General features: G+C 45.6%; 3 protein-coding genes across 8 annotated transcripts; all 3 read right to left on the bottom strand.

Annotated features, from left to right (window-relative positions):
• Nucleotides 1-374: 374 nt before the first annotated feature.
• Nucleotides 375-14,242, bottom strand: LOC102101476 (zinc finger and BTB domain-containing protein 8A-like). 4 transcript variants are annotated; one of them, XM_088067386.1, is made up of 4 exons: nt 6,324-6,427; nt 3,849-4,825; nt 2,184-2,353; nt 375-1,551 (listed from the first exon to the last, which is right to left on the bottom strand). In XM_088067386.1, exons 2-4 carry the CDS (start codon nt 4,795-4,797, stop codon nt 1,219-1,221), a joined length of 1,452 nt encoding a protein of 483 aa, XP_087923512.1. In that variant the 5' UTR covers nt 4,798-4,825; nt 6,324-6,427; the 3' UTR covers nt 375-1,218. The 4 variants fall into 4 exon arrangements, with proteins under 4 accessions (XP_087923512.1, XP_087923510.1, XP_087923509.1 ...); XM_088067384.1 differs by lacking the exon at nt 6,324-6,427 and adding an exon at nt 14,136-14,242 and having other exon boundaries at nt 376-1,551; XM_088067383.1 differs by lacking the exon at nt 6,324-6,427 and adding an exon at nt 5,965-6,091 and having other exon boundaries at nt 376-1,551.
• Nucleotides 7,449-14,243, bottom strand: ZBTB8A (zinc finger and BTB domain containing 8A). Its single transcript, XM_014258553.2, has 4 exons — nt 14,112-14,243; nt 12,151-13,118; nt 11,398-11,567; nt 7,449-11,021 (listed from the first exon to the last, which is right to left on the bottom strand). Exons 2-4 carry the CDS (start codon nt 13,088-13,090, stop codon nt 10,689-10,691), a joined length of 1,443 nt encoding a protein of 480 aa, XP_014114028.1. The 5' UTR covers nt 13,091-13,118; nt 14,112-14,243; the 3' UTR covers nt 7,449-10,688.
• A 5,693-nt stretch (nt 14,244-19,936) lies between these two features.
• On the bottom strand, nt 19,937-27,759 carry ZBTB8B (zinc finger and BTB domain containing 8B). Of its 3 annotated transcripts, none has more exons than XM_014258470.2 (4): nt 27,687-27,759; nt 26,052-26,966; nt 23,604-23,782; nt 19,937-21,212 (listed from the first exon to the last, which is right to left on the bottom strand). In XM_014258470.2, the coding sequence occupies exons 2-4, from the start codon at nt 26,962-26,964 to the stop codon at nt 20,901-20,903; spliced, it is 1,404 nt and encodes a 467-aa protein (XP_014113945.1). In that variant the 5' UTR covers nt 26,965-26,966; nt 27,687-27,759; the 3' UTR covers nt 19,937-20,900. The 3 variants fall into 3 exon arrangements, with proteins under 3 accessions (XP_014113945.1, XP_087923589.1, XP_087923590.1); XM_088067463.1 differs by lacking the exon at nt 27,687-27,759 and adding an exon at nt 27,570-27,680; XM_088067464.1 differs by lacking the exon at nt 27,687-27,759 and adding an exon at nt 27,657-27,676.
• Nucleotides 27,760-27,807: the final 48 nt, after the last annotated feature.

Raw genomic sequence — 27,807 nt, 5'->3', positions numbered from 1 at the left:
AGACCAAACAGTGACTCTTTATCAGGAGTACCCACTGGGAATGCCATTCTCTGCTCTCAGGCAGAAGGTTTCTTCTATGCACTCCTTGAGCTTTTCTTCTTTAATCATTTAATAGTGAGCATTTTTAGTTTCTCTTCCAAGTGCAGGTTCTCTGATCCAAGTTACTGGGGAAATAAATATGACTAAAAGAGCTTAAGAGACTCCAGAACTACAAAGGTTGCTTAACTTCTGAGGGAAATTGTGCTTATAAAAAATGTTTTTATGCTGTCAAGCACCCTAAAGTTGTATGAGCAGGAGAGCCTTTTTAAAGTAACTCCATGATCTTAAGTCACAAATGTCCCACTGAAATTCAAGGGACTTGGCCTCTTTATTCCTAGAGTAAGATAGACAGGTTTAAGCAAATCTTGCATTGATCCTGGGGGAAGAAAAATGGAAAAACCTGACAACTGTACTTCCAGTGATTGCACTTTTATTTCCTTGGAACCACGTTGGTGTATCTTTCTATAAAATTCACAGTACAAAAAAAAAAGGCAAACTCATACTACCCAAGTGCACTACAGACACTCTGGTCACCTACTCTACTCTGGCTGTGGGAGTTCCTAAATCATGCTTTTCTCAACTATAAGAAGCTGTGAGTTCACTGAGAAAACAAAACTCTGGTAAAAAGGTTCTTCAGCATGAAGAACTCCACTTGTTTCCTTCGCTCCTTTCTTAGGAAGTTTCTGATGTGTTATGTACAAATTAATTACAATATCAGCAAAAAAAAAAAGTGGTTTAACATTTCTCAGCTGTTCACCTCAATAAGAGTTTTTCCAAAGCAAATTAGCAATATTTGGTTTTTAAATATCTGTATCATACAGAACCTTTGTAGAACTGTAAACTGGTTCACACTTTCACAATGAGCAGGAGCTCTGAGCGAGTCTTTGACGAAATATAAAACAATTCTCCTAAATAGTTTCCAGATATTAAGTGAGCAGCTGAACTTTCCTTGTGGGTCCCTTCCATTCAGGCCATTTTATGACCCTCAGTACTTTCTGGATCACATTTAGAAGCAACTACACTGTTCCATATCTGCAAAACAACTTGGTTTAGTCCAAATTTTGCTTCTCAGAACAGAATTTTAGCAATACTTCATTTATTAAAAGTAGTAAGCCAGCATTACTTGGTAGGACACGAGTCATTTTATCTTGAACGCAACAATAACAAATACACAAAGATCTACCTAAGATTTGGCTTCACCTTTTCCTTTACCTCATCTGGAATATCATCATTATTGTGTCTGACAACCAAATTACAGGGCTCCTCCTCCACTGTCTCTTCATCTGATTTCTGCTCCTCCTCCAAAGCCCATTTGGGACGTTTGTTTCCCGTGGAGGAGACAGGAGAATGTTCAGATGCATTGAAATCCTTGGGGATGCTATCGAAATTGGCTTCTGCCAAGCACTTGTGGCACAGTCTGTAGCGCCGTGTCCCTTGCTGCACCACGCAGCCTGTCAGCTCCGTGACGTGCCGCTTGCACTTCCTGCAGATCAGTTTGCCAGCCTGGTGTATCTGAAAGGATTTAAAATGTTGAAATTCAGCCTTCATCCATTTTTTTTTTTTAAACAATAAAAATCACGCTAAAATATTAAATTTTAAATAAATTCACCACGTTCAACAATGAATAATTCAAGCAGATGCACTGCTTTTCTGGCGTTGGGTTTGGAGATGCCTACGCAGCTGCAGTGTGAACTGCTTCACACTTCCACAATGAGCAGAAGAGCTCTGAGCAACTCATTGATGAAACAGAAACCAATTCTCCTAAACCCTGGTGTGTGGCAGCGGCCTCAGGGGAGACAAAGAGTTACACTGTCCCACCCCAAACTCCTTGTGAAGGGTGGCCCAGGTGCTCTGATTGGGTTTGAGTCCCTGGGGGTTCTCCCTTGGTGTGCTTCTACTGGTCCCTGACCCTGAACTCCACCCTCAAAGGTGGGGACTCTTGGGAGTTCTGTCCCTCAAAAACTCCTGCTGTGCCTCTGTTGGGGGCTCTCTGTTCTGGACCTGAGTTTGTTCCCATGCTGAATAAATGGTTTCATGAACCGGGAGCCCGTCTTGTTGGTGTTTGATGCTGGTCCCCTGAATCCTGCTGCTTCCCTGGACGAGATCCTGAGGTTGCTGACTGCAACACTGGTGGGTTTTCCTACCGTTTGGAAGTGGTTGCGCAGGTGCTCCAGGCGGGTGAACCTCTTCCCACACGCCTCGCAGGGGTAGGGCCTCTCCCCGGTGTGACACCGCAGGTGACGCTTCAGGTCCGCCCGGCGCTTCACGGTGTGGGTGCAGAACGGGCACTTGAAACGCATCCGGGGCAGGTCACCTGGCAGGGACAGGGCACACAGCACAGCTTTCTTGCTGCACTTTCTGCAGTTTCCAGCTTAAAATACATGACAGTTTGAGTTCTCTTTAAATGGGAGAAATCCCCAATATTTGGGATAACTGGATGCTTATATAAGTATGTATTTTATATATATATATATATATATATATATATATATAAAAATAATATATTTTTACATTATATTATTATATTCTATTTATATTATATAATTTTATATATAATATTTATATATTAAATAAATATTAATTATTTAATAAATATTAAATATAACATTTATATATTTTATATATTGTTATATATCTATAATAATATAATATATATAATATATATACACATATATACATACATTGTGTATATATATGTATATATGTGTGTATATATGTATACATGTATATTTATGTATATATATATATATTTATGTATATATATGTATATTTATATATATTTATATATATAATGTATGTATATATTATTATAACACATAATTATAAATATATATTATATATATTAAAAAAAATATATACAATCAAAATTATATATAAATGTATAATGATACATAAAATACATTCTTTGGGGATATAGATTTATTATATTTATTTATATATATATAAAAATATATAAGGAAATATAAATATATATATGTGTATATATATGTATGTATGTATAAAATGTATAAAATGCAAGCTGGGGAAGAGATATAAATATATATAAAAATATAAATTATATAAATATATAAATATATATATAGATGTGTGTGTGTATATATATATATCCCCCAGGTAGCATTTTTATTCCTATTTAACATGTAATTGACCACTTGATAGTGTTTTCTTACAACATTTTTTTGATATAAAAGTGATAAATATGCAGCTATTTATACATAGCCATCATACCTGACTCTTCCACCAGGTAATGGTTCATAGCTTTGACATTTATAATCTCTGTGTGATATATAAAGATGTCTTTAGAATATGCAGTTATGGTCTACAGATATGTTAATTTCCAAAGGAATGCACATGGGAATAAACCTGTCAGCTTTGTTCCACCCTCTCAGGCAGGAGATGTCAGAAGTTTGGGCTGGTTGGACCCCAAAATGCAACATCCCAGCAATGCCAGGACCTTTCAAGTGCAGGACTTGGATTGGGTTGAGGTTGAACACCTCTGTTATTGCCAAGTATTGGAGAAACTCAGTCCTCCAGGTCCCCAAGTCAACTACAGCCCTTAAGGTTTCATTAAACTCCACTTGGGCCCAAATAATCAGGCATATTTTGGTTGAACTTCACAGAATACCTGGGTGAGTCCCATTCCAATTCCCATGCCCCATTCTGACTTCAAAATCTTAGTGTAGTATTGAGTAGATAAAATCACCTATATTTCCAGGCACTTTTTTGGTTTCCATACAAATTCCTTGCAAATCATCACCTGAATTCTCCTAAATAAAACCAAACTTTTCCAAGGTGTTTCTATTGTTTACCTTCGTTCCAGCTACTCATTACCCCTAAAATTGTGGGCATTGAGGTGTACAGCTCTTCTGCCTTTAACTCCATGAACTCAGGAGTTCTGGAAAGTTCTTGTTCTAGCTGAGTAACTGACCACCTCTTGCGTATGGCCTCTGCTCTGGGATGATATCCAAAATCATCCTGATCCACGTTGTTCTCAGCATCAAACTCGGCCTCAAACTCGGCCTCCTCTCCCCCTCGGGAGATATGAGTGGAATCCGAGGCTGCGGCTCGCTCTGCCCTGTCCGATTTGCACCCTCCCAGCTCCCGGCTCTGGGACAGCCCCAGGTGCTTGCGGCGCTTCCTCGCGGAGCCCGGTTTCCTGCCTCTTTTGGACAGCTGGGTGTCTGCCCGCTGCAGGATCACCTGTGAGGACAGGTAGCTCCAGGAGTTCTCATTCCCGTTGGGTTTTTCGTCCGGGATGGAGTAGGAACGCCGGGGATTGCTCTTGGCTTTCCTTCTGGAGCGATAAAGAGCTGGGCGGGCAGGGGTAGGTTCAGTGCTCGCACTTTTGGCTGAGAGGCTGAGGTAATGATCCTTTTCCTTTTCATTAATATCCAGTGAGGACTTAATGAAGGTCTTGCAGACATTGAGGATATCTGTCATCTGGAGATAGCTGGCGGCTGACATGACTTCAATGACATTCTGACCCGTTAAAGACAATATCCCTGAATACACAAAGTCCAGGATAACCATGAACGTCTCTGGAGAGAAAACCTCAAACGTGGCTATTGTTGGCTGACTCGTCTCCTTCGAGCTCTGTGAAAGGAGCATTTTGAAGTAGCCACTGCTGGCGAACAGCACATTGCGATGGGCTTTGAAGACCTTGCCCTCCACCAGGATGTTGCAGTCACAGAACAAGTCCTGCTTCCGCTGCTCGTTCAGCTGCTCCAGGAGATGAGACTGGTGGGAAGAAATCTCCATTCCAGGCAGGGAGTAAGAGGAAGGTTTGCTGTAAAGGAAAAAAACATCATCATGACTACCTAAATCAATGATGCTGAATCCTAATTTAAAGAGATGAGCCCTGGTTTAAAAAAGCGCTATCACATTCCCAATGTATCTCCAATCTCCCTGCGGCTGCTACTCTGCATAACAAGAGAGAAGAAACTTAACAACTCCGAAAGAGGTGAAAAGATGCCCCAGCGGGATTACACCGTTTCCCCAAAAAACGAAAATTATGTCCACCAAGCCGTGATGGTTCTCAGACTCTGTAAGAGAACTTGGCCCACCCGCCGTGGGCAGAGCCGCGGCTGACGCGGGTCCGCGGTGGGCACAGCCTCTGCCCCGGCGCATCGGGGCCGCTCGAATGCGGCGGCAGCGCCCCGGGGCCGCCGCCCTCCCGGCCTGGGCCCCCCGGCACCGCCCGCGGCCGCCGTCACTCACCCGCCCGCCCGGCCGATTTGGCCGCTCGCTCCCCGGCAGCTCGGGACGCCCGACGGCGCTGGAACCGCTCCGCCAGCACGACGGCTTCTCCCGGCCCCGCTCCCGCAGCGGAGACCGCGGCGCCCGCCAGCCCCGGCCGGCTGCGAGCTCCCCTCCGCCCTCACGGCCCCCCCCGGACCGGCCGTCCCGCCCGCAGCCGCCCGCGGGAACGGAGCCGCGGCTGCCGCTCCGCCAGAGCCCCCCGTGTCCCCGCCCGCAGCCGGGCGCCCGTGGTTGCCCCGGCTCCCGGAGCCGCACCCGTCCTGCCGTCCGCCCCCCCTCCTCCGGCAGCGCCCCCGCCGCCCGCCCCGCGCAGCCCCTTTGTGTCCGCACCCGGGGCTGCAAATGGCGCCCGCCGGGGACGCGGCAGCGCCGGCACCGAGCGGCTCCGGGCGGCACCGAGCGGCACCGAGCGGCACCGAGCGGCTCCGGGAGGCACCGGGCGGCACCGAGCGGCACCGGGCGGCACCGAGCGGCTCCGGGAGGCACCGGGCGGCACCGAGCGGCTCCGGGAGGCACCGGGCGGCACAGAACGGCTCCTGGCGGCACCGAGCGGCCCGAGGCACCCGCGGCCACTGCGGGGCCCCGCGCCCTCCTCGCCGCCGCCCGCTTGCAGCCCCGACGCCCGCCCGGTCTTTCCCATCAGCGCAGAGCAGAACGGCCACTCACCGGCGGGGTGCTGCGGGCGGCGGAGCCGAGCCGAGCCGGGGGGAGCGGGCGGTGGCTGCGGGATCCCCGGCCCCACCTCGGGGCTCGCCGTGCCTGGAGGCGACGCGCCGCTGCTCCCGCAGCCCCGAGCCCCGTAAGCCCGAACGGGAGAGAAACAAAAGGTATTTGCTGACGTGGGCGTTGGACAGAGACGCCCGAGGGCTGGGGACACAATTAAAGGGGCAACGCACCGATTGCAGCCGCAGCCCAGCGCCTGCCTCGGCCCGAGCGCCCCGCGGCCGCCGCCGCTCGCCGCTTCCCACACCCACATGCTGGCCCGAGGCCGCTGCCCTGCTCACACAAGGCTTTGTTGCTGCTACCTTTGTGTGTGTGGAGGGAAGGCTTCACCTGGACGGTGAACGACAGAGATCCGGAGGTCCGCGGTGTAGGATTAATATTAACTCGATATCGCAGCATTTTTATAACGGGATTTTTGTATTTAAACAATGAGGATAATCCCAAAGCGAAACGCGGCACGTAGGAGTGCAATACACAGATTGTCCCGTTTTCCTTTCTGGGTGGAAAATGGAATCAGGGTGCTTGATAGAAGACACGGCACTTCCAAATTCGTGCCTGTTGGATGAGATTCTTTCAGTCTTATTCCTCGAGATCAGAGAATAATTTTGAGAAGGAAGCTCTGCAGTCATTGGTACAGTCCAGTCCTCAGAGCAGGCTGCAGGAACCTGGCAAAGAACAGTTCCCCTTTTCACAGTCAAGCGTCGGTGAGACCTTCAATATTGTTTTAATTTATTCCAGCAGCTAAGCCAAGATAGGGAAGGCTCTTTCCAGCCACTCCTCCCAATTTTACTCACAAAATCTCTTGTTCTATGTTCTTGCTCTGTTTAAAATTCTTGATACACCGAATAAGCCTCCTCTTTGCATTTCACGAGTTAAATAGGATGAAAGGTTACACCTCCAATGTAGAAAGGTTTTAAGTTAAACAGTATAGAAAATATTTAACTAAATGCTATTATAAGCTTTTCTTAGTAGCTTACCAACTTATACCCATCACTCAACAGACAGTGTTGGCACAGATTTGTACCTAATGAAAAAATTCTGCAGGCAAGGGCTGGAGGATTAGGACATCCTTTTCTTCAAAACTCAGTCTTTTGGGCAAAATTGGAGATTTTTTCTTCTATTTCATTTTTGTACTTGTTGTCTCCAACAGTAATTAAAATATAAGGTAGACATTGGCATGGCTCTATAATGGGATAAGTCTGACAGTGACCAGATGCTTCAGGGAAGAAATGTATATTCCATCATTTTATATCCAACAGAGTGTTTTGTCATTTTTTTCTCTTTTAGTTATCATTGAAAACTTGAGATGTATCCCAAAATCCTGGAGGATGGAACATTCTGCAGAGTCAGGATTAAGGGAAAGATTCTTGTAGCAGTCAGAGTCAGCCCTCTCAGAGACCTGTGGGCTTTCAGGTATTTTCAAAACCACCCTAAATCAGTATTTTTGCTTTTTTTTTATTATGTCAATTCTTTAGAACTGGAATAGAATCCAAATTACAAAAGGTTGGAAAGGGAGATTCATTCTGAAGTCAGTTTTTGGGTTTTTTTTTGTTCGTTTTTTAAGGGGGGCTGCCCAACTTTAATATTTAAGATAGGGACAAGTGACATTTTTGGATAGTAAATATGGATGTTTAGGTAATTTAATGGCAAACAAAAAAAAAAAAAAGGGAAATTATGTGAAATAATCAATGAAGCATCACACAAATCATAGGTTTTTTTGGGGCAGAGAAAATTCTGTAAGAAACACCTGAAAAGGGGGAGAGAGAATTTTTTAATTCAGTACTTCAGCCTTTGAAAGGATGGGAAGATATTGTCAGAAAATAAGGATATTTAAGAGGTGAGACATTAATCAGAGGATGATGAACTTTGTTTTCACTCTTGACTGTGTTTTATGAACACAAAGTAAACAGAAACCAAGTAAAAATAATCACAGAATTCTTTAGAAAAGACCTTTAAGATCAAGTCCAGCACTAAACCTTATCCCTAAGAGACAAAGATGAAAGAAATACAAGGAAATAAATAAATTCAGTGGGAACATCCCTATGTGGTCTTTACTTTCCTCCTTGAAAGGAAAGGAAATGTTCCTTGTGCTGATGAGGGGCACGTGATCCTCACAGAAATATGAAGACAATCAGAGGTAATGGAAGGAGACAAAAAGAAAACAAATACTTTCATTTAGAGAAAAAAAAATAACAAGGAAAATACGTGACTGTAAAATGAAGGACATGGAAAACAGAAGGCACTTAACGTTTATCTTGTCTTGCAATACAAAAATAAGGAAACAACGACCAAAATTAAGGCAACAAATGTAAAAATGGTAACTTTTAAAAAACAGAAAAACATCATTGACCTGTGGGAATTGCAGCCTTGAGCTAAACCTCCAAGCTTAATAAAATACTTTAAAAATTACTACAAATATCTAGTTATACTACTGAGAATAACAACATAGAAATCCAGAAAAAAAGCCCTCATTTGCCCTGCAAATCAATAATTCATCTGCCTGGGTTTAAAAAGAAAAAGTCTTCCTATGGATAGATTGTTCCATCTGCCCATTTAGAGCCACCTCAGATCTTGTTCTGAAGCATCTGGTCCTCAGTATTGTTAAGATTTATGATCTCTAATTAAATCAAGTATTGATCCAAAAATCCTAAAACCACCCCCACTATTAAGAAACACTTAATAGTCTGACCTTTGCAGTTGGCAGTTAAGATTTCAGGCCTGGAGAGAACACTTTATTTTCCCCTCCCCTTTATCCATCCCCAAACACACAGAAACCAATTCCAGCCATTTTTTATCCTGGAACAGCAGGCACTGATACCTGGGATTTGTTGTCAAACTGTTTAATGGAAAGGGAAAGGGAAACATCTATGAAATTTGAGCAAAGTTACTTCATATTCTTTGAAATACTTCTTGTTCTGTGTATTTGATTTAGTCCAGGTTGCTCAGGAATATTTCTTAGCCATTTCATAACAGGCATTTTAGGAGTTTAAAAGCTCCAGGAAATTAAATGTCTGTTTTCACATCAAGTCCAGTTTTGGGCTGCTGACCAAGTGTCCCATAAAATAGAGTATAAGTCTTATTTAAGACATTTTCATCTGGGTCATCACAAAGATTTTTAAGTCACCCCCTCCCCAAACCTAAGCCAATAAATTATAATTTTTGTAGGAACAATAAAACACCATTTCTTGTGTCCTTGGGATGCTTCCCATGGAGAGGAGGGTGCTTAATGCTTACACTGAATTTAGCATGAAGTTCTCAAGTTGTCATTTGTTGGTCACCTGTAGCCTGGAATAAAAATGCTGCACTCTCTGGTCATGATGATACAAGAAAGTTATACAGTTTTTACACAACTAAAAATAAAATAGTGACTTTTTAGCTGTCCCTGGGAAAGGTTATATAGTATATATATATATATTTATATGGGCTTGTTGTCTAAGAAACCCCAGGGTTCAGCCAAACATGCTTACAAAGCTGTAAAAAAGAAAAAAATATATAATTTTCTAAGTCTACAGCCACGGAGTTCCATGATCCCAAGAACTGGAATAACACTCAGGTCTGTCCGAGGAATGCAGAACCTCAGGAGCATCTCCTGCTCCTCTCCTGACAATGCTGGGTAAGAGAAACTCACTAAGCAACAAAAACAAATCACTTCTTTTGTTAGAGAAGTTAAAATTTCTTCGTCATTATTCATCTCTGTAGCCTAATTGTGGGTAAAATGACACAAATGTGGTGTCTGGAACTTCCAGTACATCTTGGTCTCACTGGTACAGACTGGAAAAGGTGCACAGAATTCGATATCCTGAGCTGGAGTGACCCACAAAGATCATCCAAATCCAACTCCTGGCCCTGCATGCCAACAATCCCACCATGTCTGGGCACTTTTGAGAGGTTTCAAAATATAAAAAAAGAGTATTTTTAATAGTGCTTATTAAAACAGCCCAGTCTGAGATCCTAATATTGAGACCAAAGCATCTACTGGCATCAATTAATGATCCAAATTTTTAATCAGTTTGTCTCTGATGTGTTAAGCATTTATGTGCTTATTTTCTTTTAAAGAAATAGGTCTTGAGCATATGATCTATTAAAGATTCACCTCGTCCTAATAAATTTTACAGAAGTCCTTTTCCAGACAAAAGTGCCAAAACATTTTAAATGCTCTTTCTTAATTAGCTGCCTTTTTTCTTATCATGACATGAAGATTTGTGAAATTTCATGGAAGATTCTCTTCACTTCTGAACACTCAAGAGAGGTTGTCTGGCGTGGGGGGTCTTTATAATTTGTTTATCGCCCAATGATATAAACCCCACCTCTTTACAAGCATAAAAAATGGGCAATTTACAATAACCTGCAACTTTTGAAAAGTATTTAGAGCTCACTCCCTCACTTTGAGGCTTTGAGACGTGCCCCATTGCCTGCTATAAAAATTATCCAGGTAATATTGCAGTTTCCTTGTTTATCCATAATTTCAGGATGGATTCTTTTTAACAAAACAACGCATGGGTGTTCTGCTAACAAACCAGCATGGCCTCAATGACGTGTCCATAAATACATGCAAGTCTGGACCTGTTCAACCATGTGTCTTTGTAGGATCACCACCAGCTGGCAGAGGACATCAGGTCACAGTACATTCTCCCTCTTCCATGGAATTCCCAATCCTTGTCTTCCAACTACCTAATATTTGGTTTCACTTCCTTCTCCTCTGCTTCATCCTCACTGTCATCGACTTGCTGGATGACCAAGTCAGTTGAGCCATCCTCCACGATCTCCACGTCAGACCTGTTGTCCTCCCCGTAGTGCCACCTGGAATCCTTGTCCCCATCCTGTGGGAATTCCAGAGGCGCCTCAGCCTCCAAGTCAATGCGGATACTGTCAATGCCAGCCTCAGCCAGGCACTCGTTGCACAGTCTGTAACGCCGGGTCCCCTCCTGGACCACTTGTCCCGTCAGCTCGGTCACGTGGCGCTTGCACTTCCTGCAGATGGGTTTGCACGCTTGGTGGATCTGGGAAAATCACAAGGGATGGATTTGTAAAGCATCCACAAAGGGGGTTTTTGGGAGATGACAAAAAGTAAAATTGAAGCGTTATCTCAATTTGAGAGACATCAAACACTGAACTGCACCAGCCCAGGCATGGTAATTGCCCGCTGGAGCTCTCCCAGGCTGCAGAGAGCAGAACCTCTGCAAGCCATCAATTACCCAACAAATTCCTCCCCTTTCTTGCAAATTATCCTTCAATTCGACTGCAGCCAAACCAAATTAATTTTCTATTCCCCTCTTCTTTTACAGAAGTCATTAGATCAACCAGATACACTCGCACTGTGTTTAATTAGCCAGATTTACACATTAAATAAATCATGCAGTTGCTAAAAATACTCACAGTTCGAAAATGGCTGCTGAGGTGATCCAGCCTGCTGAATCTCTTCCCACACGCCTCGCAGGGGTACGGCCGCTCCCCCGTGTGACAGCGAAGGTGACGCTTGAGGTCAGCTTTTCTCTTCACCACGTGGCTACAGAATGGACACTTGAACCTCATCCTGGCTAGGTCATCTGTCAGAAAATAATGGGATTAAATATATATATATATATATAAAAATCAAAGATATGTCACATAATGCTCTAGGAAAAGGTGTTTTATGAGAAGAATAGCACATCACTTTTATTAAAACAGTGTTCACTGGTTGTTTCAAGCAGAAAGATTTTGTGTTTTCCTGTAGATTACACAGGAGTGCAACAAAGGAGGAGTGGACCATTGGCTGTATTAACGCAGACCTGACAAAGCCAGCTTGGACAGGGCTTGGAGCAACCTGGGATAGTGGGAGGTGTCCCTGCCCATGGCAGGGAATGGAGCAAAATGAGCTTTAACGTCCTTTCCAACCCAAACCATTCTGTGCTTTCATGAAAATGAGCTTAAAAATATCCCAATTTATATTTATTTTTAAATTTAATACCCCAACTACTTCAAGAACTCAAAATTATTTAAAGGTAATTAGTTAAATTTTCCAAACATACATTTCTGGACAATACATCTGGTTTTTTGGCAGTTGTTCTTTACTATTAAGACCTATTTTCTCAGGGCCAGAAGAGAGGATTCACAGGTATCTGTGTGTGAGCAGCACCAAACCCCACTCACCTTCAGCCCAGCTCCCCATGACTCCCAGGATGGAGGGCATGCTCCCGTACTGCTCCTCAGCTTTGGAGGACTTGGATTTACTGGAGGAGCGGGGTGACTCGTGCTCCTGCTGCGACACAGCCAAGCCCCTGGGCATCACTTCAGCCCCTTGGCTGAACTGGTAGCCCACGTGAGGAGCTTCAACCTCCGGGTCAATGTGAACTTGCTCCTCAGCCGGCGCAGCGTGGCCGGCAGGCTCGGCAGCCCTGTCCTCCAGCTTGCTTGATTTATAGTGTGGGATGTCAGAAGGCTGCTGCAGCCCCAGGTGCCGGGATTTCTTGATGGAATCCTGCCGCTGCTCGTGTTTGGACAGCTGCTGCTGGGCATTTCTTTGAGAGGTGGGGTAATAGTTGAAGTTGCTCCAAGCATTCCCGCCCATCATACAAGTCCCAGGGTCTGGGCTCGAGTGGGAATGTGGGGGGCTGCTCTCTGCCCTCCACCCTCCACTGTACACACAGGATCGGTCCACGCCGTTGGAACTCACATCTTTGTCTGACAGGCTGAAGTAGCGATCCTTCTCCTTCTCACTGATGTCCAGCGATGACTTTATGAAGGTTTTACACACGCTGATCACATCGGTCATCTGCAGATAGCTGGCGGCTGACATGACTTCAATGACATTCTGACCAGTGAGGGACAGTTTTCCTGAATACACAAAATCTAGGATAACTGTAAAGGTGTCAGGAGAAAAGGCCTGGAAAGTGGCTGTTGTGGACTGACTCGTCTCCTTCGAGCTCTGCGAAAGGAGCATTTTGAAGTAGCCACTGCTGGCGAACAGCACATTGCGATGGGCTTTGAAGACCTTGCCCTCCACCAGGATGTTGCAGTCACAGAACAAGTCCTGCCTGCGCTGCTCATTTAGTTGCTGCAAGAGGTGAAACTGGTGAGAAGAAATCTCCATCCCAGAAGAGGTGAAATGAAACGTTGCTCTAAAAAAAAATTAAGAAAATTATTACACTCTTGACTTCAAAGCCGTGTAACTCAGCCAAATATCTCAGACCCAATTCTACGTCTGTATTTACAAATAATCTCATTTCTTTAAATCTGTATTTAAACCACAATATGCTAAAGCATAGATTCATTTTCCAACAGAACAAAGCCAAGACCATGTTATTTGGCAGAGACGGGTGTGCTACAGCCGGGAGCATCTCCATGCCCAGGATGCAGGCTGGAAGCGGGGCTGGACTCGTGCCGCCCGCTGGAGCTGCGCAGCCTTCAGGCAGCTCCGGGAAGACGAGGAGCCAAGAGCAGCTGCGGCTGCGGCCGTGCCTGGAACCGGCGATTCCGCCTCGCCCCGCTCCGTGCGGGCTCCAGCCCCGCCGCCGCCGAAGACTCCGGGAGCGAGGCTCGGCGGCAGCGGCCCGGCCGCCGTCACTCACCCGCCCGCCCGCTCCCCGCTAGCCCGGGGCGCCCGACAGCGCCGGAGCCGCCCGGCCCCGCTCCCGCCGCGGAGACCGCAGCGCCCGCCAGCCCCGGCCCGCTGCGGGCTCCCCTCCCCCCTCACGGACCGCCCCCGACCCGGCGTGCCGCCCGCCGCCGCCCGCGGGAACGGGGCCCCGCCCGCCGCTCCGCCAGACCCCCCCGTGTCCCGCCCTGCGCCCGGTGCCCGGCTCCGGAGCCGCTCCCGCCCCGCCGCCCGCAGCCCCGTCCGCCGGCAGCGCCCCCGCCCGCCCCGCGCAGCCCCTTTGTGTCCGCACCCGGGGCTGCAAATGGCGCCCGCCGGGGACGCGGCAGCGCCGGCACCGAGCGGCACCGAGCGGCACCGGGAGGCACCGAACGGCTCCGGGCGGCACCGAGCGGCTCCGGGCGGCACCGAGGCACCCGCGGCCCCTGAGGAGCCCCGCGCCCTTCTCGCCGCCCCTCACAGCCGGGCTGGCTGCGGGGCCCGTTCCGCCCCAAACCCAGCGCCCTGCCCGGCCTACCGGCGTGCGGGAGCCGCCGCTCACCGGCGGGGTGCTGCGGGCGGTGGCTGCGGGATCCCCGGCCCCACCTCGGGGCTCGCCGTGCCTGGAGGCGACGCGCCGCTGCTCCCGCAGCCCCGAGCCCTGCAAGCCCGAACGGGAGAGAAACAAAAGGTATTTGCTGACGTGGGCGTTGGACAGAGACGCCCGAGGGCTGGGGACACAATTAAAGGGGCAACGCACCGATTGCAGCCGCAGCCCAGCGCCTGCCTCGGCCCGAGCGCCCCGCGGCCGCCGCCGCTCGCCGCTTCCCACACCCACATGCTGGCCGGGAGGGGATGGGATGCCCTAGATGCCTCCTTTTCACACCTTTATATATAGCAGGGGCCTCGATGACCCAAATCCCTCTCATTTCTCTTGCAGCATCCTCCGAAGAAGATGTGACATCTTCTTTTCTCTGTTGGTATCTGTTATCTTCTGAAGAATGCATATCCAAAAGCGAAACCTGAACCTCTCACCTTCAGAGGTAGAAACCCACTATTGGCCACGGGCCCCTGGACACGAACGGTGATCCTTTTCCATGTTAAAAAAACCCTGATTTCAGCTTCTCAGAGGCTGCTCCGAGGGCAGCCCGAGCTCTAGGTGAGGGCTCTGAGAGGAATCCTGCACTGTTCTCTTTCCTCTCACCTTCTCTGCCTCCAAGTTCACTTAGTATCCTTCTTCTTCTTCCCACCAACACCTTTTCTCTGATTTTGATGCCCCTGTTATTTTTCATAAATATTTATTTGCCCATGGAAACCGCTTTTGCTTAACCGAGCCCTTTGTTGCATTTTTGGCCTTCTCTAACTTCAGAAGTTCCACCTTGAAACAATTTATTTTTCTTTCCCCAGTGTAGCAAAACTGACTAAAACTTTATGTAGAATATAACAATCCAAAGACTCTTTGATCATTAGAGCCATTCTCCCACTAATTGATATAGATTTATTCATTCCAATTTATATCCATATTTTGCATATATAGATGTATATGTAACAGTATTATTTACCAGCTTAATTCCCCCTTTTTCATAAACTTTCTTAGTTTTGTAGATTTTCCTTTCAAACCCAGGCCATGCTCTTAAAATCTTCATGAGACCCATTCTGCTTCTGGGAGATTCTGCTCTAAATTAATCATTCTTGAACGTGAAACAACTGGAATTCACACCAGCTTCTCACAGCTCTTACCACTGAGAAATAAAGAACACAACCAACTAAACAATTTGATTAATATAAACTAGAATATTTATTTGTAGTATTACTTTTATTTCTTTAATTCATTCCTTTTAAGTTTATTTTTGCCTGTCAAGCCACCTAAGTAGCGCCTCTTTATATTTAACATGGAATTACAGAATCCAAGGGTGGTTTGGACTGGAAATGACCTTGAAGGCCATGGGCAGGTACACCTTGTTGCTCAACATTCTACATATTTTTTTTTTCCACATTTCTGCCCAAAATTATTTCATCAGCTGAAAGCTTTTCTTGGAGAAGAATTATCTGGAGGTATTTGTTCTGTTTGACTTGCCTGGGTGGTGCTTTCACTTGTCTGTCAGTGGAGTTTTATATCAATGTCAACAGGAGCTGGAGGGTTCTCCTTCTTCAGGAACAGGCAAGAGAATTTAAAGAATATGGGGGGGAAATGTCAGTGTTATCTGGAGTAGCTTAATTAGAATTTTTAACGATGCTACAAGTGCTTTCCTCAGAGCACTTCCTGCTCTCTGTTCTGTGCTGTGGATCCAGGAACAGCCACAGAAAAAACTTTGGTTTTCTCATCCATGGTGCTGATTTCATCCTGTTGCACACAGTGATGCATCCCAAACAATCCCAGACATGCAGAGAGTTTTTTGAGTTGTGTTTCTAAATTTTAGGGCAAATTTCAGCTGAGAAAGTTCCACTTGAGATGCTGTTTGGAGAATTTATCCAGAGGGAATGTGTTTGGCAGCTGTGTGAAGGAGGTGAAGGAACTGCTTCTCACAGCCAGAGTGTAAAGAGTCTGCTCTTCAGAGAACAATCACACTAAAAAAATTTACATTTTTCTTGCTCATAGAAAAATTAACGTACATTTCTCCTTAGGTTTGATAACCAATAGGATTAACAATAATAATATATAATGGTAGTGTGTATTATATTATAATAGTTTAATTAGCAGTGGCACCTGTTAAAAAGAGTTCCGTTTTCCTCAAATTAAATATTCCTAAGGAATCACAGCCTTCAGTGATGGTGCATTTTCTAACTTTAATTATCCAGGGGTATTTTTTACCAAGGAAAAACTCAAGAGCCTATACTAGAACAACATAAGGAACTGTTCAAAGCCTAGAAATTAATTAGGAATGAGATTATGATTTTCATGTGATCAGTGCTGGCTTGAATTTGTGTTTTTCATCATTGTTCCTGTCCTCAGCTTTCCCAAGGACCAAACCAGGAGAGTTGAATTGCCCAGGATTTGAGCTCCACCTTTGTGTTCACAAATCCAAATCTCCAAGTACAAATCCATGGAGCTTTTGGGGCACCAGGAGATCGCTTCCTTTTTCAAAATGAGCAGGAAAACAGAATATCCTGTTCTAAACCCCTGAGTCCAGGGAGGAATCCTCCCTCTGGCAGCAACGTTCAATTTAGGAAAAGCCCAAGATTTGGTGCAACCCCAAATCTTAATGCTGTTCCAGCAGGACAATTAAAACCCTCATTAAACCCTTATCTTCACCCAATTTCCAGGAACACCCAAATGTCCCACATTTGCATACAGCTCCTGTTGATGACCAAACAATTCTCCTCCCCAAATCATTCCTGAGTTCTTTGACACCCTCTGATAGCCCTTGACTGCCCGGTGCTCCTGCTTTCCTCCTCCTTCTCCCACAAAGAATCCTTTTCACCGAGGCTGGAGATAACCACCCTCATCCCCCTTGAGTTCTTCAGCGTCTCACATCTTCAACAGGGGAAAAAAAAAATTGAAAAAAATGTGTATTTGCAGCAAGATTTTTGAAATATTCGATATAATTCAAAATTTTCAGGAAAGGTTATTTGGGATGCTGTCCTCCCCATCCCCACATGCATTTCCTCCTTGCTGGGATCAGTGTCTGCTTCCCAGCAAAATGAGAAGTTTAAAAAGGAGTTTAAAAAGTTGAATTAACATAAAACTACAAAGACTGTTTAAAAAAAACCCAAGTCAGTGTTAATAAAATAAAAGATTTTTTAAAAATCTCACTTGGCTAGGGTTTAAGTAAACAGAATCCTTTCAGTCCTTTCCTTCCAAAAACCTGATTTTTCTTGCAAACTAGCTGTCCCCAAAAATGGATATATTAATTTTTAAACCAAATTAATTAAACGAAAATATTAATTATTTAATTTTAACGCCAGAAATTGAAACGTGAGCCTCAATCTGGACACTCAGGTTTACTCAGTCAACATTTGAACGGTAAAAGAAAATCAAAGCAACCCTCTCAGAGAGTTTTATTTTCTAGACAGTCAAAAAACTCCAGAATGCTCCAAGATCCACAAATATAATTCAATCACTTCCACAAATAAGGTTCAGTTGATAAGAATTTGTCATCATTACTGGACTAAAGGACTTCGGTTATGAAACTGTCTTACAAAACATTAAGAAATTCAACGACAGAATTTGGAAGATTTACAAGGGCTTTGCACCAAGAGGTCAAATGCACTACAAATACCAGTGCAGCATGTATTTCCTTCAGTGAAATACAGTGCATTTCTGTGCAAAAATACATTAAAATGTGTATTCCTAAATAAAGTCAAGTACAACGAGCTAAGTTTTAAGATATGTCGTCTTCATGGCCTTTAAAAACCTTTGAGAAAGAGATTCTAATAGAAAGAACTTCCCTAAAAACATGATTTTTGATTCTTCATCAAGCACCACAGGAAGGTTTTTTTTCCACAGCCAACATCATTTTCTCAAAGCTTGTAGAGGCTGCATCTACAAATGGAAGATTTCAGGAAAAAACATCCAGAAAACAAAGTGGAAAGCACAAGCAAACAGATTTACATGAACACCCCGGTCACAAAAACGTGGAAAAACTCCATCCTCTTCTACATCCAAAGGCTGAAAAGACTCCACGGGAAACAGAAACAAAGCAGCACAAAATGACAATTTCCCAGGAAACACCGAGTTTGGTGGAATTTTCCCTGTGGAAAAGCCACCCCCCGCCCGCCCCGGACCCCTGACAGCTCCATTCTCTAGGCACAAACACACGAGGACAATCTCTAAGACCAAAGACAGCAGGGTGAAGGGAAAGGTCTCTGCAGCCATTCCTGCAGCTTCCAAAGGGTTCATTTTCCCTGCTCCAAGTGTCTCCACAGGCTCAAAGTTCACGCCAGGAACTTCCCAACCTTGTGGAGCACCAGCCAGGACCAGGCTCAGCTGATATTCCAGGTCTAGCGGCTTCTAGCAATATTTACAATGAGGTGGAATCTTCATGACCAGAGCTGGTCACTAAATATTAATTGGATCCCTATTTACATTCCTGCCCCACTTCCATCACCGAATCTCCCAAGAAATTCAGATTATCCATGGCTCTCAAGGCAGGAAGTCCCTCCTTTATCACCCTTTGGTTTTTGGTGGACTCATCAAAAATCCAGCAGTCCAAAAGACAAACCCTGGGAGGTTGGAAGGTGCTTTTCCAAAGATTCCAGCGAGATTTACAAGCCCCACGTTTTGCTCAGGTTTTCAAGAGCACCAAGGAGCCAAAACCACAGCAGGATTGTCAGAGGAGCTCAACTCCAAACGTGGCACCCCCATGAGCTGTCCCTTCAATGTCCCTTAATTCAGATTGACTAAAACAGGGGCTCTAGAGCAGGGAATTTTGTGAAGGTCTTGTCCTGTGTTCCAGCTCCTACAAACTCAAATTTCCAGCTGCCCTGGAACAGAGATGACTGAAACTCACCCAAATTAAGGGGCAAAAAATAAAACCAGCACATTATGTGGTGACACTCATCAAGAACTTGGACCAGACCACTCCAAAATAAATCTCTTTTCCTTCTGCTCTTTTCAGCAGCCACCAGTAAAGCGAATTATTTAAAAATGTCTTTGTTTCTTCTTTCCTCATCCTACCTGGTGTGGCAACGAATCCTTGGCTGCACTTGTGAGAGCAGAATCACCTCTCACAAATAAATCTGACATGACAGTGGGATTGTTTCACTGCTGGATGAAACAGAGGGAGAAGCTGAATTGCTCTTTTTCAACGTGTACAAGAAAAGCACGAGGTACACAGAAAAAAAAAAAAAAAGCCTGGTTAAATCAGAGGGCTTTTGGGTTTTTTAGATTTGCCAAGTGGAAAATCTTTACCAAAACCCTCAGGAAACAGCACCAAGTGGGAGGAACTGCTCACTCTGTGTCAGCCAAATCTGCCTACAGAATTCTGCTTCAAATTTGCCTTTTCATGAAACACCTAGGAGCAGCAGAGTGAAGAAACATTAACAGTCTAATTTCACAGTATATTTCAGTTTTGTCCCTTTGTCAGGGAACAGGAGGTCACCCCTAAGCAAACAGGCTTTCTGGTGGTGCTGGGTTTTCTTCTAAAGCTTCCCAGCCTGAATTTTAACAGCTCTTAAAAACTTGCTGCTGGAAAGGTGAGAAAATCTCACCTCCTTTGAAAACCTTTAGCTGCTCCAGCAAAGAAACAGGAGGTCCACAGTGGAGGTAAAATAAAATAAAATAAAATAAAATAAAATAAAATAAAATGAAATAAAATAAAATAAAATAAAATAAAATAAAATAAAATAAAATAAAATAAAATAAAATAAAAATAAAAAATTGGATAAAATCACAAAACATTAATCATGAGAGGATCCCCAAATTCTAAAAGGAATTACAATAAAAGAGAAAGAAAAGGATTCCCAAAGGGCATTCAGAGCTCTTTTATAGCATATCTCAGATATTTCACTGCTCCTCAGCTACACCAGGTGTGGATCTGGTTATTCAATCTGCCACAGTCAGAATTCCCAAGGAACCTGCCTGACAGCTTTTAACTCCTATTGTAAAAAGCTGAAAAGAATTTGGGCTTTTCTCTTAGTCCTGGCCACTAAGACATCACTATTTGTGCTTAATATTAAATCCAAGACTATTGATATCTGAGTGACATTAAAGACACAGCTGAAGATTTACAGCCTGAGCTCTTAGGAGTGGAAGGTGCAGTAAAAATTCAGAAAGAGAAGCTTGATCTCTAAATTCCTGCAGTTAATTATGTGAAGTAGATTTATTCTTCCTGTCCTTTCAGCAGCAGCATATTTTTGTTGTGGTTTTTTTTTTGTTATCCTGGTTTTTCTGCCCTGGTTTCCAGGTCAAATCCAGTCTCAGTGAACATTTATGGTTCATAATTTAGATAACACTGTCCTAAAACAGAAGGATTACAGATTAGCTTGGACAACTCCCAAGGTAAGAGATGTAAACCACATTTCATGTCATCTTCAGAGAAAAGGTGGTGCCCCTTTCAGATCTGGGATTAAGGACGATGAGTCATTATTTAGAAGAAACCTGTCCCCAAAACAACCCAGAGGTGTTCCACCTGCAAAACCAAAACCAGGAGGCAGAGAAACTGCTCAAGTCCAACCTCTGTGAGCCCCAGACAGAAGATTCTTCACAGATTTCTGGTGCACAGCACTAAAAACTTAAAAAGTATTAAAAAATTCCAATTCTCCCCGCGATTTAATTAAAAAACAGAATAATAGAACCCAGCACAGTGTCACTGATTGAGCAAATGTGCAGTTTTCTGTCACAAACATCATCAGGAAACCTCTCAGTGCTCCCCCTCCCCTCTCACTGCTACATCAAAGTCTCTCTGTCCGACAAACTCCGGTGAATTTCCTGCTTGTCATCACCATCATCATCCTCAGCTGGCTCGTTTTCCTCTCCAGACTCCACATAGATGGGCCAATCATTGTCAGCATCCCCTTTTTCCTGCCCTTCCGAGGCCGTTTCCACCAGGCTGAGGTTGATGGGCACGGAGTCCTCGTGGGTGGTGGTGACACAGGTGCAGCTGTCACAGAGCCCGAAGCGCCTCAGCCCCTGGGACAAGCTGTTGGTGAAGGTTCTCCTGCATCCCTTGCAGATGATGGGTTTGTTGGAGCGATGGACCTGCAGGGAAAACAGCAAATTTTTTGGGGGGGAAAAAGGCAATTTGATGGTTTGGAGAGATTGATGGAAGAGGGAAACAGGCACGCTTCAGCTGAAGGGGTCCCATCATGAGTCTGGCCACAAAAATTTGGAGTACCCAAGTAGAAAAATCATGGAATGGTTTGGGTTGGAAGGGACTTAGAGTTTGTCCAGCCCATGGACACCTTCCTTAATTCCAGGTTGCTCCAACCTGGCCTGGGACACTTCCAGCAATGGGGAAACCACAACCTCACCACCCTCACAGGGCAGAATTCCTTCCCAAAATCTAATCTAACAGGCTGAGAGAACAAAACACCCAAATCCTTATTGTCCATTTCAGGAGAAATATCCAACATCCAATGGACAAAAACAACAAACCAAATATTATCATTAATTGAAAAGCTTCTCTCTCATTGGCAACACTCATTTCCCTCAGGAAATACAACTGGAAAGCACCATAAAAACCTCTGAAACAAATTCCCTGGTGGATATGTTAGAAATAACTATGTAGTCATTGTCTTTTGCAAATTATTATTAATCACAGTTTTGATATAGTACAGTTGTAATCACTTTTATTTGCTTTAATAATCTGTTAGCTCTCGTAGCCAATGCCCTGCATAGCATATAAATATAAATATATAAATATATATAATAAATATAAATATATTTATTATAAATAAATATAAATATAAATATATTTATTATAAACATATATAAATATAAATAGAAAAAATAGATAAATATATATATACACTATAAATGTGTACTGTATATATATATAGTAGTGTGATAACTATGTATTATAGCAGAGGCTTTTGAAAAATATTAAAATAGAGATTATGTGTTGTGCACAGTAATGTTAAGTGCTTTTATTTATCAATGGTAGGAATAACTCAGATAATTGTGTGAAATAAATATGTTGATTCAATGTAGCATTTTATCTAAATGATGACATTAAAAAGATCCAGGAAAATAAACACCAAGAGGAAAAAATGCAAGAAATTTATGACTGAGCCTCCATTTATCAGAAAGTGTGAAACAACAAAACAGAGCCTTGAAAAGAGATGAAATATATGAAATTTCATCTGCAAGATGGCATGAAGACGAGGCAAAAATCAAACCAAGCAAAAGAATTCCTGGAACATGTAAGCTCACAGGAATATCTGAATATAACCCTCATGAACATGAATTTAACCGATGTAACAAAAAAAGTATATAAGAAAATTGTTTAAAGCTAAGAGCGGTGCCTCTGCCAGTTTACCAAATATCTCAACAGTCCCTCTGACACCTTGTGAAAGTTAAAAATTTGAAACATGTAAGCTCACAGGAATATCTGAATATCTGTAATTTAACGAATTTAACCAATATAACAAAAAATTATATAAAAAAACCCTAACAGCCGTGCCTCTGCCAGTTCACCAAACATCTCAACAGTGTGTTCAGTCCAATTAACACTTTGTGAAAATTAAAGATTGGAAAGAGGCTGGTTTGTGAGGTGTGGCACTGCGGAATATCTGAATATAATCCTCATGAACATGAATTTAACCAATGTAACAAAAAATTATATAAGAAAATTGTTTACACCTAACAGCGGTGCCTCTGCCAGTTCACCAAACATCTCAAGGCTGTGTTCAGTCCAATTAAAGATTGGAAAGAGCCTGGTTTGTGAGGTGTGGCACTATGGAATATCTGAATATAATCCTCATGAACATGAATTTAACCAATATAACAAAAAATTATATAAAAAAAAACCTAACAGCGGTGCCTCTGCCAGTTCACCAAACATCTCAAGGCTGTGTTCAGTCCAATTAAAGCTTGGAAGGAGTCTGGTTTGTGAGGTGTGGCCCTGTGGAATATCTGAATATAACCCTCATGAACATGAATTTAACCAATGTAACAAAAAATTATATAAGAAAATTGTTTAAAGCTAACAGCAGTGCCTCTGCCAGCTTACCAAATATCTCAACAATGTGTTCAGTCCAATTAAAGCTTGGAAAGAGCCTGGTTTGTGAGGTGTGGCCTTGTGGAATATCTGAATATAATCCTCATGAACACAAATTTAACCAATATAACAAAAAAGTATATAAGAAAATTGTTTAAAGCTAACAGCAGTGCCTCTGTCAGTTCACCAAACATCTCAACAGTGTGTTCAGTCCAATTAAAGATTGGAAAGAGCCTCGTTTGTGAGGTGTGGCCCTGCAGGATATCTGAATATAATCCTCATGAACACAAATTTAACCAATATAACAAAAAATTATATAAAAAAAACCTAACAGCGGTGCCTCTGCCAGTACACCAAACATCTCAAAGCTGTGTTCAGTCCAATTAAAGCTTGGAAAGAGGCTGTTTAGTGCAGCATGGCCCTGGACTCACGCTGAGCGCGTGGCTGCGCAGGTGCTCCTGGCGCGTGAAGCGTTTCCCGCAGGTGTCGCAGGGGTACGGCCTCTCCCCGGTGTGAGAGCGGATGTGGCGCTTGAGGATCCCCTTCTGCTTGGCCGTGTAAGGGCAGAACGGGCACTTGTGCAGCTTGATGGGCACCACCAGCACGTCACCTTGGGGATAAAAACACACTGGGTTAGCTCAGGCACCGTCTGAGCCGCTGCTCACGATGCTCGTCCTGCTCGTTTTCCTCCTCTTCCCCGTGCTTGGCTCACCTGGGATTTCCTCAGCTTGTGGCACTGCAGGATTCATCCAGCTGCCCTGGAAAATCAGCCTGAGTGCTGCTCACGACAGCAAAATGTTAATTTTATTTTAGGGAGCGTTTTAATTAAGTATCAAAAAATCTGCTTTTAGTGAAGTGGGGTCTCTGCTCCATCTCAGCCATTTCCTTTTTTTATTATTATACCATTAGCATTAAACAGCACCAGAAATGAAAACCTTTAACACAATCTGCAGGCAGGAACAGCACAGTTTGTCCATGTGTTTTCAAATTTAGATATGAAAGTATGACTCCTTGTTCCTACTGCTTTCCTGTTGGGAATAATGAGATGAAAGACTCCAATATATTTCCTGACAATATTTGACTGCTCCTAAAACCAAACCACAATGAATACACAATTTATGGAGTCAGGTGCAAAAACAGAATTAAACTTGAAGATCCCATTTTACAGAAATGTGGGCATTGCCAACTTTTCCAGCACCAGCCCAGCTTCCCTTCCAGCAGAAAGGTGGAGATGTGATGCCAAAGGATTAATTTTCCCTGTTCCAGGCCCTGATTCAGGGAAATGCTTTGTGTGTCAAGCAGGTGAGGCTGCAGAGCATTCTTTATATTAAGGTTTATCCAACCCACTATCAAAAAAGGTGTGTCTGGTGTTAATGATGTGAGTGAGAGTCGGCTCACCCCATTTTGGAGCTTCCCAAGGGATTGCAAATCCCTGCTGGGCATTTAGAGCTTTATTAAAACCCCAACCAACCCAGTTCTTAGTCCTGAATTGCTTCCAGTGCTCTACAGGCACCTGTGTCCCCTCCTTCTGCTATGAAGGATGACTGGAACAGAGGTGGACCCTTGAAAAGAAGTGACATTTATCTCTTCACCTGAGTGCACCATTCTTTTATCAAGACTTTATATTTTCTCATTTCTGGTGCCTTGTGAAGAAGCTGAGGCAGCAGCACCACTAAAAACTGAGAAACTCCCACTCTCCTCACTGCTACAAAGTCCTGCTTTAGCACAGAAACAGAAGGAAAATTTGGTTTCTTTTCCCTCACTCCTACTCAAAACCCATCTCCCACTAACATTTCTGACACACTGTCAGGACTCCTGATGTTCCCTATCAAACTCTGGAAGCATTTCCCTTTTAATGACTCATGAACAGCCTGGAGATGTTGAGAGAGGGGGAAAAAAAAAGGAGTAAAATTTGTGTGTTGGATGTTCTTGCCTTGCCACATGTCAAAAAGCAGCAGCGTGAGTGGTGACAGCCCTGCTGTGAGAGTAAACCTGGATTTGTGATTTTATCAGTGCCCTGTTTGATAGCAGCGAGAGGATCTGTCACTTTTATTTGCTCTAAGGTCACACAGGCAGCTTGAGCTGGAGATGACAGGAAAATAAACTCGCTGTCTACAGTCAGTGCCAGCCCTGTGGCACTCACGGTTTGTGAGAGCCACCTCCTGTCCTCAAAAAGCTGTTTGGACAAGGCACTTATGAAAAACCAGATAAAATGCCCAAATCTTTAATTATCCACATCAGGAGAAATGCACACTGGCACGATTTTCTTCTTCTCCAGGTGCCTGACAATGCTGCCAGGAAATATTCCTGAGATATTCCAACTGTGCCAGGCTAGGGGCAGCTGAAAAGTGAAAAAAAGCCTCATCTTTATGCTAAACCACGGCATTGAAAGCTTTCAGTGCTCCTAAAGGACTCGTAGGAATCCCTCAGTGTTGGATAAAACTGATTCCTGCCCTCTGAAATTGCAAGCAGGAGCAAACAGAGCAGCTCTGGCAGGAGCTGTGATGGGATGAGCTCCTCCAGCTGCACCAGGTCCTGCAGCAGATCCCTCCTGTGGCAACTCAGCTCCTGTTGGATTGCTCTTTGTGACCATCAGGAGTGAAAAATTCTTTTAAAAAACGGATCTGCCATTCAGTGAGGTCCCAGTGAGTTTGTTTATTAAAAAAGAATCACCCCCAGCGCAGTCTGGGGCTGTCAGGAATACTCACCTGCCACAGCTGCACCGAACAAACGAGTACAGCTGCTTTAAAAGTGCACAACAAGAGTTTATTTCACCGTGCCAAAATATTCTTGAACAAGGAGTAACAAAAAAAAAGCTGCCCAACAAAGCTGTTCCCTCCTCCACTTCACAGCCTGCACACCCCCCCGAGTCCTCTCACCTGTGTCCTCACCATACCAGTCGCTGTGAATGTCCATCATGGAGCTCACGGCTACTCCTGCATCCTCAGCCCTACCCTCAAATCCCCGGACAAAGTGATGCACCACGTCCTCCTTCCTCGGGGCCGAGCTGTTGCGCAGCAGAGCCTCCAGGAACTGCTTCATGTGGTAATTATTGCACAGCTCCACGGGCTGCCCCTCTTCCATCTGCTCCAGCGATATCGGCGTGGGATACTGCGGCAGCCGCTCGCCCACCTCCACCTCCACCTCGTCGGGGTCGAATTCCACCTTGGGTTGCACCCCTTGGGGCAGCGAGGAGCCATCGGGGGAGTCGCTGCTCAGAGGGTCCCTGGCCACCAGCTCCAGGGGGTGGCAGCTGCTGCAGTCCCCGCAGGGAGGGTCCTGCTGGCACCCCGGGATCCTCTCCTTCTCCTGCAGGGAGGACACGGAGGCAGAGCTCTTGGAGCCCAGGGAGGTGCCCTCCCTGGCTGAGCTGCCGCTGTCAGCCTGGTAAAAAGCCGCTTCCCTCTCGATTTTCCTGCAGATGTCCAAGGAGGACCTGATGTAGGTTTTGCAGAAGTTGACCACGTCGGTCATCTGCAGGTAGCTGGCGGCGGACATCACCTCGATCACGTTCTCCCCGCACAGATCCAGCTTCCCGGAGTAGAGGAAATCCAGGATGATGGAGAAAGCCTCGGAGGTGACGATGTCCAGCGAGGCCGTGCTGTGCCGCCCGCTGTCCTGGATGTAGTGGATGAGCAGCGCTCGGAAGTAGCCGCTGTTGGCGAACAGGATGTTCTTGTGGGCTTTGAAGATCCTGCCCTCCACGATGATGCTGCAGTCGCAGAAGAAATCCCGCTTGCGCTGCTCGTTCAGCTCCCCCAGCAGCTTGGTGTAGTAGGACTGCACCTCCATGGCTGTGCCGGGAACAGAGAGAGCCGTCAGCACCGGTACACCGGGTATACCGGCCACACCGGGCACAGCAGCACACCGGGCACACCGGTACCGCGGGCACACCGGGCATCCCGGCACCGCCACCCCCTCCCGGCACCGCGGGCACACCGGGTACACCGGCACCGCCACCCCCTCCCGGCACCGCGGGCACACCGGCACACCGGGTACACCGGCACCGCCACCCCCGCCCGGCGCTGCGGGGACACCGGCGGTACCGAGACAGGAGGAGCCGCGCCCCGGAGCCACCGCCAAGGATCGTCCTACCCAGCCCCGGGGGTCCGTCCCGCCCGGTACCGGGGGTCCCACACCCCTCCAAGGACCGTCCCGCCCGGTACCGGGAGTCTCGCATCCCTCCAAGGACCATCCTGCCCGGTACAGCATCCCCGGGAATGCCAAGGACCGCCCTGCCCGGTCCCGGTATCCCTTCCGCTCCAAGGACCATCCTGCCCGCCACCCACCGGGTGTTCCTGAGCACCAAGAACCGTCCTTCCCAGCACCAGCATCCCCGGGAACGCCAAGGACCGCCCTGCCCGGTCCCGGGATGCCTCGCCACGCCAAGGACCGACCTGCCCGGTACTGGGACCCCGCCCTGCGCGGTACTGGGATCCCGCCCTGCCCGGTCGCGCGGTGCCCCGGAACGTGTCGCCGCCCACCCTGAGGATCGCTCGGTGCCCATCGCTCACCTCCGCCCGGCCCCACTCCCGGCCCCGCTCCCGGTCCCGCCCGGCCGCCGTACCCGGGCCGCGCCCCCGGGGCGGGGACAGGAAGTGACGTCAGAGAGGCTCCGGGGCGGGGCCCGCGGGG

Source organism: Pseudopodoces humilis, chromosome 27, assembly GCF_049639895.1.
Source record: "Pseudopodoces humilis isolate 2021_Gansu_Grassland_sample_001 chromosome 27, ASM4963989v1, whole genome shotgun sequence".
In the NCBI taxonomy this organism is placed as follows: domain Eukaryota; kingdom Metazoa; phylum Chordata; class Aves; order Passeriformes; family Paridae; genus Pseudopodoces; species Pseudopodoces humilis.
Note: the sequence above shows the minus strand (reverse complement) of the source record. Positions and strands in the feature narration are given on the sequence as shown.

Excerpts from the sequence above, each read along its gene's own strand:
- LOC102101476 (XM_088067384.1), bottom strand. The coding sequence starts at position 4,797 with ATGGAGATTTCTTCCCACCAGTCTCATCTCCTGGAGCAGCTGAACGAG. Across the intron at positions 2,354-3,848 it reads AATGAGTAGCTGGAACGAAG|GTGACCTGCCCCGGATGCGT; the intron begins GTAAACAATAGA and ends TGTCCCTGCCAG. Across the intron at positions 1,552-2,183 it reads TGCGCAACCACTTCCAAACG|ATACACCAGGCTGGCAAACT; the intron begins GTAGGAAAACCC and ends AAATCCTTTCAG.
- ZBTB8A (XM_014258553.2), bottom strand. The coding sequence starts at position 13,090 with ATGGAGATTTCTTCTCACCAGTTTCACCTCTTGCAGCAACTAAATGAG. Across the intron at positions 11,568-12,150 it reads CATGGGGAGCTGGGCTGAAG|ATGACCTAGCCAGGATGAGG; the intron begins GTGAGTGGGGTT and ends ATTTTCTGACAG. Across the intron at positions 11,022-11,397 it reads TCAGCAGCCATTTTCGAACT|ATCCACCAAGCGTGCAAACC; the intron begins GTGAGTATTTTT and ends TGATTTTCCCAG.
- ZBTB8B (XM_014258470.2), bottom strand. The coding sequence starts at position 26,964 with ATGGAGGTGCAGTCCTACTACACCAAGCTGCTGGGGGAGCTGAACGAG. Across the intron at positions 23,783-26,051 it reads CTGGTATGGTGAGGACACAG|GTGACGTGCTGGTGGTGCCC; the intron begins GTGAGAGGACTC and ends TTTATCCCCAAG. Across the intron at positions 21,213-23,603 it reads TGCGCAGCCACGCGCTCAGC|GTCCATCGCTCCAACAAACC; the intron begins GTGAGTCCAGGG and ends TTTTCCCTGCAG.